Raw genomic sequence first — 12,625 nt, 5'->3', positions numbered from 1 at the left:
TGAATGCTAATTTGATGTCACAAGTGAAAAATTCCACACCTGACTTCATGGGACAGGTTGCAGTTAAAACTTTGTTTCCTGCACAAAAGTATTTTGTACAAAATTGCCATCAGGCTATGTGTATAAGGTATATATGAAACAAATGAATTTCATGTTTAGACTTGGGTCCCATTCCCAAGATACCTCATTATGTTATTTCATCTTAAAAACAAAACAAAACAAAACAAAAACCAAAATCTGAAACAGTTGTGGTTGCAAGCATTTTGGCTAAGTGATAATTAACCTGCACATGCTAACATCAGGTCCTCCCTCAAATGATGCACTGAGAAGGGCACATCACTTCTGTGGTATCTTCCCCAATAAGGCATAATTTCAGGATAATAATGAGAAAATGTTAGACAAACCCAAATTGAGGAACATTCTCAAAAATAACCAGTAGTCTTCAAAAATATCAAGGTCCTGAAAGACTGAGGAACTGTCACAGATTGGAAGAAATTTAATATTGCCCTGTATTATCCTGCATTGGATCCTGGAATAGTAAAAGGACACTAGTGGGAAAACTGGTAAAATAAGAATACGTTCTGTACTCTAATTACTAGTATTATACCAAGGTTAATTTCTTAGTTTTGATAAATGTTCTATGGTTATATAAGTTATTTACCTAAGGGGAAGCTTGAGTGAATGATATACAAGAACTCTACTATTTTTGCAATTCTTCTCTACATCTGGAATTTTTTTTAATGTATCAGCTTTCATTTGCTTGATGGAGTCACATAGCTCTTGTTTCTTGACTATGGATAGGATATAAAGTCATCTTAAAGGGAGACTAGTGCTGTGTTTTCAGTGACTGGAAACGTCTGTGCTTTGTGTATTTCTCTAGAATTCTAGATCAGAAGGAGGATGGTTGTGTTGTGGATATGCACCACTTCAACTCTGGGGCACAATCTGTTCTTGCCTATGCCACTGTGAATGGTTCTCTGGTTGGCTGGGACCTTAGGTCTTCAAGCAATGCGTGGACTTTAAAGCATGATTTAAAGTCGGGCCTCATCACTTCCTTTGCTGTGGACATCCACCAATGCTGGCTCTGCATCGGTAAGCTGACTTTCAAGTCATTGACTGGGTTTTGAATGCCACTAATGCCTGCAATTGCTGTCTTGTGAAAGCAGTTTTTTCCACTTTGTTCATTGGTAATTTTTCCCATCTCTTCTTTTCATAGTCATGTTAAAATAACTTGCAATTTTATTTTTTTCATTAAAAAACAGGTTTGAAAGGGTGAAATCAGTATCCTAAGGCATAAAAGTCTCCTCATTGTCCTTGTCTTAAATGAGCCTCCTTACTTTATAATCATTAAGTGATCAGATTTGCTGGCATTCTCTTACTCTGCCAGTGAAGCAGCAGACTTGACTTAAGGAAAATAACATCTGAGTTTGGGCAGACATGGTTTAAATTCCACTAGCTTTAGGCAGGTTGTTTAACTCCTCTGAGGTTCAGCTATCTCCATCTTCAAATGGGGCTAATCCTTTCAAGGGCAGCTTTGAGGAGTTAATGAAGTAAAAGGATCTGTCACAGTGCGTGGTGTTGAGAGAAGAGCTAAGCAATGGTTTCTTTCTTTATTATTTGCCTTGTCTCCAAAGGCTAAAGATGAACCAAGTGATCTAGCTTGCTTAAGCAGGATTTTAGAAAATGTATTGTTTCATGATATTCCATTTTATAGATAACAATTTGTGTATCCCTCTGTCCCTCAGTTGATGGATAGCTGAGTTGTTTCTAGTGTTTGGCTTTTCGGAGTCAACCTGCTGTAAATATTTGCAAACAAGTCTTTGTAAGGACATATATTTCCATTAATCTCAGGCATATATATACCCAAGAATGGGATTGCTGCTTTTGTAAAATTTAATTTTTAATTGACAAACAATTGTATATATTTATGGGGTACAGTGTGACGTTTTGATACATGTATTAATTGCAGGATGATTAAATCAAACTAACAAATCTATCACCTTACATACGTATTTGCTATGAAAACATTTACAATTTACTCTTTTGGCAACTTTGAAATATACACTGTATTATAGTCACCATTCTGTGCAGTAGATCACTAAAGCAAAAGCTTATTCCTCCTAACTGAAACTTTGTACTCTTTGATCAGCATTTCCCATTTTCCTATCTGCCCCTTTCTTCCTTTAAGTTTCATGTTTTTCCCTCATGGTGTTTTGAACCTGCCACTTGAGAAACTACCACATCTTATTCTTTTCTAGTTGGCATGCTAATTCAGAGGAATTATCTTCTGTGCTTGAATTTCGGTTTTCTAGATTCCCTAACTTACATTTGTTACTGTTAAGTGTGTGCTCTTTGTTTTATTACTTTTTATATGTTTATATGGAATGCATTTTTTTTTTTTTTTTTTTTGCCTTTTATGTGAATAAACTGTAGAGGGACAGAAAGATGTAATATACCTGTCTATAGAATGTTTAAGAGGGAAGGGCAAATGGAAACAATTGAAATCTGATGATAGATACAAAGCTGCTGCTACTTTGGGATTGGTAAAGTGATCATTGAATACCAGTAAAACATCTTTGGGTATTTAAGGCAATCTGGACATTTTGACATACCAAATTCATTTTGTATCTTCTCAATAGCTTCTGTTTTTGTGGGTGCCTTTGGCAGTTAATAACAATGTCAGCAACTAATAAATTATTCATTTTCAATTTACCTTATTAGTAGTAGCATTATGATAAGCACTTTATATCTGTTATTTAACAACCAATGGGGTACTGTTTGAAACTGGTGAGACAGCTTCATGAGAACAAAACTTTTTTTTAAGTAATGAAGGTATTTTTCAAATAAATTCATAAAAAGCTAATTCTATTTGTATAAATGCAGCTTGATGTACTTTGATCATTAGATGGTAATCTTTTTGTGCTTTTTCTCTTTAAGGTACAAGCAGTGGTACCATGGCTTGTTGGGACATGAGGTTCCAATTGCCAATTTCAAGTCACTGTCATCCTTCCAGGGCTCGAATCAGGCGCCTCTCAATGCACCCTCTGTATCAGTCCTGGGTGATTGCAGGTAAGATGGAGGGCTGGCTTTCATGTGTTGGGAGATTTTCTTGGAAAGTACATAATAACCTGCTGCCAAAACTCACATTTTTAGTTTCATTTTACATATGAACTGAATGCTTGATTCTCTTCTGATTATGGAGGTTGCCACTACTGATACCTCACTGTCATCTAATATTTATTATGTTCAAAAATGATCTCATCAGTCACCATCATTATTCTCCATTCTTAACTGTCCACCACCATCTCCTATCCTTTTTTCTTCCTCCTGTGTCCCCTAGTTTTGTTACAGCTGCCACCATCATCTTAGAGAGCTTAGAAACCTTGACTCGTCCTTCTCTGTTGCAATTTCTTGTTGCTCTGCTTCCTTTGTGTTGCTTGAAAGCTTCCCTTCCTTTCCCTCATTAGGCACTTAAATTTTCTTGTATGGCTCCTGGGTGTGACACTTGGGCAATTCTTGAAACTGATTTTCCTCATCTTTAATATGTAGTTAAAAATACTTGCTTTGTAGAGTTATAGGGAATTGAGATAAAACATGCAAAGTACATACTCTACCACACAATTAATGGTTGGTAAATAATAGCTTTTATTATTCTTACGTTTTCCCTCAGCCCTCTTGCCTCTAGGCTCTTTGTGGTCCCTTCTTGTACATATAGTCCATCGCATACACTGCTGCTATCAAAGTCACCATGTTGCCAAGTTCTGTGGTTATTGTGAGCCCTTTTCTTATTTGACTTACCATTTGAACAGTTGATTTCTATTGTTTTCAGATGCTTTCCTTACCTGGTTTCAAAGACATTTCTCTTGATTCTACAACTTCTTGATCTACTGGTTCCTTCTCATCTTCCTGGCATTTAATTTGTGGCCTGCCTCAGGACCCAGTCTTTGGTCTCAACCACTTTTCCTACACTGGCTGTGTGTGTGATCTCATGCAATCTCATGCTTTAACTATTATTCAGACTCATATCTATTTTTCTTAAGATGTCTAATAGCCATTTTGTAAACTCATCATGTCTAACTAAACTGAATGCTTGATTTCCTCTCTACTAAGTGTCTCCACCACTGCCTCCTATCCCGCTCTTCCTATGGTGTTCTCTCAGTAAATGGCAGCTGGGTGCTCAGAAGCCTGGAATTATCCTCGCCTGTTCTTTTTCTCATCCCACTTCCAGTCCATTAGCCAGTCCTGTATGTTCTATTTGAAAGTATATCCAGAATTTGATCACTCTTTACTACCTCCATCACTATCTCCCTAGTCCAAACCACTATAGTCTCTTTTCCCTATTAATGTAATAGCTTCACAGCCTGCTTCTGTCTGTACTTCTTAAGACCATTTTGTTTCTTCTGCTCAGTACCTTCCCATTGGCTTCTTGGTCCAAAAGACTTTATGGGACCTGCCTTCTGGCCACCTCCCTGACCTTTATCAGTCAGAATTCTAACAGGAAACAGTAGCACACTCAAGGTAGGATAATTTAAGAATTTATTTTCAAATAAAATTGTTTACAAAGGTTTGGGTGTCGGGGTATTACAAAAGATAGCACAGTAATATGGGCTGGTAACAGCAGAGTAGCAGTAGAAGGCTTGAGGGGAGGAGGGCATGGTTACTGAATTTGGAAAGGAATAGAGAAGGCCACCTTGAAAGGAGCAGTGACTTTGAGATGAGGGATATAACCAGCCTGATGTGAATGACTTGACTTTCTTCCCTCTCTCCCTTTGATCTCCTGCTGCGGTTTCCCATAGGCATATATTAGTTTCCTATTACACCACAACTTATTTTTTTTAATAATTCTAGAGGCCAGAAGTCTGAAATGGGTTTTGTGGACCAAAATCAAGGTAGCAGACCTGTATTCCCTCTGGAGGCACTAGGGGAACATCTATTTCCTTGCCTTTTCCTGCTTCTAGAACTAAATTCCTTGGCTAATGGCTCCTTCTTTCATCTTCAGAGCCAGCAACATGGCATCTTGTTTCGTTGTTACATTGCTTTCTGTTCTTGCTGCCAAATCTGCCTCCCTCGTCTAAGATTTGTGATTGCATGTGGGGCCCCCTGAGTAATCCAGAATAATCCGTCTCAAGGTCCTTAATTTCATCACATCTGCAAAGTCACTTTGCCATATAAGGTACCATTCACAGGTTCCAGGGGATAGGACTTGGATACTTTTGGGGCCATTATTTAGCCTATCACAGGCTGGCAAACCCAGCCAGAGGGGGTGCAGGAGCTTGTTGATGTGGTTCATTTAGGCCAGATTTAGAGCAGCAAATGGAAAGTGACCAGCACTACTGCCCTTTCTCCTACTTATCTCCCATTCTCAGTCTGTTCCTGCCACACTGACTTGTTCTTTCAACTAAGCACACGCCTGCTTCAGAAAGGCCTTTGCATTTTTGTCTATTGTCCCCACTAGAATGGAAGTTCCATGAAACTGGGAATTTTTCTGCTTTGCCATCTTTTCTTCAGTGCCTAGCTCAATGACTAGCCCATAGTAAAAATATTTACTGGCTCAGTAAATATTAATAAGTGAATAAAGCCTCTTATATTGTCTCTCCCCCTGAAAGAAAGAGATTTGTCTTTCTCTCAGGACTGCAATTTGTTTTGTTGTAATCTTCCCCAACTCTTTTTGTCTGAGTCTAGATTCTGGCCTTTGTCTCTTTTAGCTGTTCAGGGCAACAATGAAGTGTCCATGTGGGACATGGAGACTGGTGACAGAAGATTTACTCTCTGGGCCAGCAGTGCACCACCACTTTCTGAATTACAGGTTTGACTTCAGTTTTTACAGTTTTTACTGTAAAGGATGATATTATTCCCTACATCCTAAGTACTTTTAGGCATTTAATCAAACCTAGTATCTGTTGGGCTTTTGGGTTATGTTTAAATTGGGGTTTTTAATAACATCAAGTATCATGTGGCCATTGCTACATGAATGTTTCCTTGCTAGTGTTCTGCATTAGTGGGTAAATAAGTTGCTAGCCCATAAAGCTTGTGATGTCTCTTTGGAACCCCAGTGAGATCTAGCTTAATTAGGAAAAGCCCAGATTGAGGTAGATAGGGCATACATAACTGGTCTCTCATTTCTTCAGGTAACCAGGTGCTTGTAAAGCTACTGACAGTTAACTTGCCTCTAGAAATAGCACCATCATTTATGGAATACACGGATGTCTTTTATTTGACTCCACATTTATTTCTTTTAAGTCTTCTCCTCATAGCGTCCATGGTATCTACTGTAGTCCTGCAGATGGAAATCCTATCCTGCTAACAGCTGGCTCAGATATGAAAATAAGGTACACGATCTCAACAAATACTTAAAGAATAAAATGGATACTTTTACAAGATGTTATTACAGATACTGATGGCACTGTAATGTTTAAAATCATCTTATAAGGACAACTGTTAATACTTTATTTGTAACCAATGGTATGCTGTTCTATAAAAACCTCTTTTTCTAATGCAAAAGAAAAACAATGCATTGATGAAGCCAATGATTATTAGTTCCTCTCATTGTCCTGTAAAGGTTGTCATTTATTTCCTCTTCCCTAGGTTTTGGGACTTGGCCTACCCAGAAAGGTCCTATGTTGTTGCAGGAAGTACTAGTTCCCCATCTGTGTCCTACTACAGGAAAATAATTGAAGGCACTGAAGTTGTCCAGGTACTGTAGTCTTTTCATTCAACTTTTGTAAGCACAAACATGGCTTTTGTAAACAGAATTAAAATAAATGACGTGACCAAGGAGTACTTTGAATTTAGGAAATTTATTTTTTCTTGAATTAAAAAAATTAACTTTTATTAAGGTAAAATAAGCATAAAGAAAGTGCATATAAGTAATAGCTCAAATGACCAGTATGTACTTTATAACATCGTAAGGAAGCACTTTTATTATCCTCTTACAAATGAAAAAGGCACAGTGAGGTTAAGTAACTTGTTCAAGGTCACACAGCTAGTAAACAGAAAGCTGGGATTCAAACCTGGCTTTGGGACTGTAAAGTTTGTATTCTTGACTCAGGCAGAAACTTCAAGTGAGAGAATATACCCTTAGTACCTGGGCCAAAGTAGGTGTTCCATAAATAAAAGTGTGCTTCCTTCATGACAAATATTAATGAGCTTTAGAAGTGCTAGAACATCTGCTATGTATTTTTTATATTCTGGTCATGTATACCTTTTTTTTTTGTTTGTTTGTTTGTTTTTTGAGACGGAGTCTCGCTCTGTCGCCCAGGCTGGAGTGCAGTGGCACGATCTCTGCTCACTGCAACCTCTGCCTCCTGGGTTCAAGCGATTCTCCTGCCTCAGCCTCCTAAGGAGCTGGGACTACAGGTGTGTGCCACCACACCTGGCTAAGTTTTGTATTTTTAGTAGAGACGGGGTTTCATCATGTTGGCCAGGATGGTCTCGATCTCCTGACCTTGTGACTTGGGAGACCTTGGCCTCCCAAAGTGCTGGGATTATAGGTGTGACCCAACGTGCCTGGCTATACCTCTTTTGATTGTATTCTATCCCTTTTTTCTTTTGATGTTGGCAAAAGTTAATATGCACAGAATATTGACCTAAAATAAGTTTTCCATATCTGTAAGTGGCTACTCATGAAATCCAATGACTAGGACCCTGGAATGTCATTTTTGGCTCTTCTACTCCTTTTGCTCAGTGTATTTGTGAAAGCATGACTACTTTACAAAAGGTGTTAACTTAAATACAACAGTATCTCAGAAGCAAAGACTATTGACGAGAGGAAGAATATGGTACAGACTTTTAACTTCTGGCTTGCTCCCTGACAGGAAATTCAGAATAAGCAGAAAGTAGGACCAAGTGATGACACCCCTCGAAGGGGCCCAGAGTCCCTGCCCGTGGGACATCACGACATCATCACTGATGTCGCCACATTCCAGACAACACAGGGCTTCATTGTAACTGCTTCTAGAGATGGGATTGTGAAGGTGTGGAAATAAAAACCTACTGATTTGTATAAATTGTAATAAAGTTATAAATATACTACTATAACTCAAAAGGCATTTCTAGAGAACAGATTCATTTGCTTAATTTTCAAAATTATGTCTCTATATTACTGTTTCATGACTGACTAAATGATACCCAAAATGGTTAAGATGTACTTAACTAGTTTACTTATGCATCTCTTTGCAAGAATCAGCCAGCCAACAATGTCTGGGATTTTTATTGTATATGTTATAGAGGTGAGAAATATAAAATATGAAAATGAATGTTTATTTTGTATTGAAAAAGATGGTTGAAAAGATGGTTGTAAGCTATTATAGGTATAAACACATTTTTGCTATTAAAAATGCTATTCAAAGCAGTTAAACTGTATTCGTGCATCCTAAGTGTTTGTGTTTTTGGTGGTGGTTTTAAATGGTAAATTTAAGCAGAGGAATAATCTCTCCAGCAGCATTTGTTCTAAGGTGAAGAAATGGACTCGATGTCACAAGGAATCAGTGACAGAACCAGGGGTTAGGTCCAAATCTCTGGACTCTAAATATTGTGCTCTTTCTGCTCTTTCTTGTGTGTTTTACAGTCTGCCTTATTAGTTATTTAACATTATAAAATTGATTTCCTGCATATTAGTTATACAAGTATGCCTCCTCTTGGCCATCATTATTTTTTATGGGCTGTACCATAAATTCTGACACTTGGCCCAACAGGTTGCTTTTATCCAGTATAGACTATTGAATGCATGAAAAAGAAAAATAAAGTTAAAAGTACACCAAAAATATACATTTTTAAAAGGCCAAAATTGGTCTTTTCCACTAAGATAAAACCCTTCAAGGTTATGGATTACTATTTGCATACAGACTGTCTCCATATTTAATTCTCATCCACTTGTAGAAGGGTTTATGGTATTCAGAATATTTTAGTTTAAAATTAGTTACATGAGTCTATAAAAATCTCAGCCAAGAGAAAAGCCTGCTTGCTTAGAAATACGCTAAGAATTTTCTGTATTTTTATAATTATATAATTAAGTTACAGTACATGTAGTTTACAAAGCATCTATCTAGTTTCATGATTCAATACAATCATCCCTAGGTATCTCTGGGGCATTGGTTCCAGGACCTCCCAAGGATAACAAAAGCCACAGATGCTCTAGTCTCTTACATAAAATGATGTTGTATTTGCAGATAATCTACACACATCTTCTCATATACTTTAAATTATTTCTACATCACTTGTGATATAATACACTATAAATGCTATATAAATAGTTGTTATACTGTATTGTTTAGAGAATGAAAAGAAAAATGTCTGTACATGTTCAGTACAGACACAAACATCTTTTTCTGAATACTTTTTATCCATGGTTGAACTCATGGATGTGGAGCACCCACAGATACAGAGCCAGCTGCACTTAGTTTTTAGACAGGTAAACAACAAAACTGTCAGAAAATGCCAGTCATTCAGAAATGTCAAAGTTAGGAATGATGGACTAACTAGGCCTAGATAGCTTCAAATTTGGCATTGTCATGTTGCCTTGCCTTTGTTTCCCCTTAATGTCTGCCAAAACCATATTTACAGGGTTTCTAGCCACTAAGTCAGATTTAGAGTCTGCAGGGGGTTGGGGAAAATTTTTTTTGATATAGAAACTGTAATGCTGAGATTGGACTTCAGCCTGGAGCCATTAGATAAGCTGTAAGGCTGATAAATGTGGGAAATGCTAAGAAAAAAAAAATGGAGTGGGCTGACAGAGATATGATCCTTTTCTCCCCTTATCTCCTGCTACTACCCATTCTTCTCTGTCCCCTTGCCCCACAGAAAAGCCCCAGTTTTGGAAAAAAGTTATTTGGTTGAATGCTAAGTATTACAATCTGATGCCATGTTAAGTTGCATCTTCTTTTGACCTCTACTTAAAAAAAAATAAGTTTGAGTCATAGCTGAGTGCAGAGATAATGGGAGGCAGTTCCTTTACAGTCGATTAATTCACATTTTTAAACCAAGAAGCATCCTGCTTGTGTGATTCTTGGGTTAAATATAGCTTTATTACATTTATATTCAACTTAATTTTTGCTGTTTCTACTTTTAGGAGAAAGAGGTAAATCAGGGAAAATACTAATATTAGGCATTTTTAAAAAGGAACTTCTATTTGCAGCATGCTTCAGAGCTCTCACCTATTAGTGATTCAAAAGATGGCCCAAAATGCTAAAAATAATCTGTCACCAAGGGAATATTTGTTTGGTGTTCTTTACTTGCCAATGCAGAAAAACAGACAAATACATCTTAATGGTATTTCCAACAATTAACAAAAGAAAAGTTTGTGCTTAACTCAGAGTTAACTAGAAAAATCCCTTTTATTAAAATACATTGTAAATATTGCTCATTAATTTCCTGTACTTGAGACATTTTTCCTGAACCTCTAAGCACCACTTAGGATAGATGAAGCAAACCTGATGTGTTTTATTCTTCTCTGCTACCTGAGTATGAATGTGACATTTAACTCCTTGAACTTCTGTCTCCTCTGAAGACATTAGGTGCTATCTCTGGATTTACCTAAGTAAGAATGGCAGAAGTGGTTTTTAAAAAATGCTGCAGAATAGTTTGTCTTTCCAAGTTTTATGAAAATAGGTATAGGAAAGAAAATCTGAATGTCCTTGGTGTCAGTATCCATCCACTCCATGCATCCAAGCAGGGCTTCTTGCCATTCCCAAAGAGGGGGACAGTCTGCCTAACAGGGCCATTGCTACCAACTGTGGAGCCAGCTCTTAGACTGAGGTAAGGTCTGAACACTGTGTTTAAATTAAATAATGCTATAATACTTCGGGTGTTTAGTTGTTAAAAATATCAGCCCTATCATAAAAATAAAAATTAAATGCAGATGAGGACACAGCTATCAGAGCATGCTACTAGAGACTAGGTACTTCTAAAACCTTTCATACTTTTACTCTGATCTCTTTTGCATCTCTGCAACTGCATATGAATTTGTAGATTAAAACAATTATTTTCTTACATTTTTTCTAAACTCAGCGTGTATTTAAGGCTGTTTTTAAGAGCTCTGCCAATCCTGTTTTGGTGCTGTTTATTATTGACTAAACAGCTACCTGATGGGTAAAAGTAACTCAGAGCTTCATCTATGACAAGTTGTGTCTTGACTCTCCTTGTCTAAAGCATATATGAATTAGTGAAAATTAATAAATGACCATAACAGGAAAGACAGACTAGAATTCCATCAAAATGGCTTCAAGCTCCATCAAAATGGCAGTAAGCTTCCTAATGAAGAGAAAACTTCCAGCTCAAAAGCAATAATTTATGTTCTGTGGGAATTAATGAGTTTTTCAGTGAGTTTAGGAGGATTTAGAGATGGAGAAAATTACCCTCTTCTCATCAGTCCAAGCAAACAACTCCCACAGTGGTGTGTTTAAATGGAATAGAAGGTCAAATTTTAAAAATATGACATATAAACAGCATCCATTTCTAGGGTAAATTTTGGAGTAGCTTAAAACATTTAAAAATAACTTTGATTAAATAGATGAGCGTTAGACATTACTAAATTAGGAAAGGAGGATGGGTTTGCAGGAAATGAACTGGACAGAGATAAAAGAATTAACATTGACTCATGTACACATATGCATACATCATATAAATTTTACCTTCAATTTATATCTCCATTAGACTTTTCAAAACACTTCTTTCATTCTTCTGTCTTCTAATGAAACAGTTCTTGAACGTATCAGTTGTAGAGTGCTGGAATTGTCAGGAGTGGTCAAATAAATGAACAAGATATATCTTAATACCAATGAATGCAGGGGGTCAAGTCACCTGATAACCTACAAACTGTTGCTTGAGTTCTGGCAGCAGATTTAGTTACTATTTAAGTCCAGAGTCTTACTATGCTTCCTAAGGCTAAGTTGTTCAAGCATTTTTTTTTTTTTTTACCACGTCATTTGGGAGCACTTTTTGTCACCCTTCTTCCATTCTTAAAGGTATAGGAGGTGTTTCTGATAAAATTTTGAATAGCATCATCTCTGCCACTTCTTGCTACTCTTGAAAGATATTTTTTATCTTGAAAGAATTTTGCCTTCTGTAATATATCTTCTTTGAGGGTAGCTTTATATGGTCCAGGAACAAAGCTATACAACAAAAGAGAACATCATAGAAGATAAATGCCATTTCAACTTTAATAGACTACATATTAATCTGTCTTACTAAATTAATTGTTTCACCCATTTCCTTGTTGCAGCCTTCCTCCAGGGTAATTTTAAAATTATTAAACTGGGTACTTACATTGGCTCATATATCAGAAGCTGACAAATGATACATCTCATCAAAGTATGCAAAAGTATTATTTCAGCAGCAAAGTTTCTTCATGGAATATGTACCACTCAGATCTACCAAGGATGGTCCTTCAGATTATTTAGATTTGGGTTCATAACAGTACCTCATCACAGACCACCATATCTATAGTTTTCCCAGATCCACTCCTACTTCCAGTGCCTCAGCACATCATGCTATTTTCTTTATAACACTTGGCACTATCTGAACTTTTATTTACCTGTAAACTTCTTTATGATCTGTTCCCCACTTTTCCACCCAACCAGACAGAAAGTTCATGAGATCTTGTCTGTTCACTATAGTAATCCCAGGAACC

General features: G+C 37.0%; 2 protein-coding genes across 3 annotated transcripts in view; one reads left to right on the top strand and one right to left on the bottom strand.

The window, feature by feature from the left end:
* Window positions 1–8,361, top strand: part of LOC105490395 (phosphoinositide-3-kinase regulatory subunit 4) — a 73,725-nt gene extending 65,364 nt beyond the window's left edge. For both annotated transcript variants that reach the window (XM_011755942.2, XM_011755943.2), the window contains exons 15-20: window positions 881–1,092; window positions 2,938–3,069; window positions 5,706–5,806; window positions 6,241–6,329; window positions 6,586–6,694; window positions 7,815–8,361. In XM_011755942.2, the coding sequence (XP_011754244.2) occupies window positions 881–1,092; window positions 2,938–3,069; window positions 5,706–5,806; window positions 6,241–6,329; window positions 6,586–6,694; window positions 7,815–7,985 (814 nt within the window). In that variant the 3' untranslated portion in view covers window positions 7,986–8,361. The remainder of the gene's footprint in view (window positions 1–880; window positions 1,093–2,937; window positions 3,070–5,705; window positions 5,807–6,240; window positions 6,330–6,585; window positions 6,695–7,814) is intronic.
* Window positions 8,362–8,515: 154 nt separating this feature from the next.
* LOC105490394 (collagen type VI alpha 6 chain) overlaps window positions 8,516–12,625 on the bottom strand; it is a 162,148-nt gene continuing 158,038 nt past the window's right edge. The window contains exon 39 of the mRNA XM_011755938.3: window positions 8,516–12,107. Within this exon, the coding sequence (XP_011754240.2) occupies window positions 11,918–12,107 (190 nt within the window). The 3' untranslated portion in view covers window positions 8,516–11,917. The remainder of the gene's footprint in view (window positions 12,108–12,625) is intronic.

This window comes from Macaca nemestrina, chromosome 2 (genome assembly GCF_043159975.1).
Source record: "Macaca nemestrina isolate mMacNem1 chromosome 2, mMacNem.hap1, whole genome shotgun sequence".
NCBI classification, from domain to species: Eukaryota; Metazoa; Chordata; class Mammalia; order Primates; family Cercopithecidae; genus Macaca; species Macaca nemestrina.
This window is presented reverse-complemented; position numbering and strand designations above follow the sequence as displayed.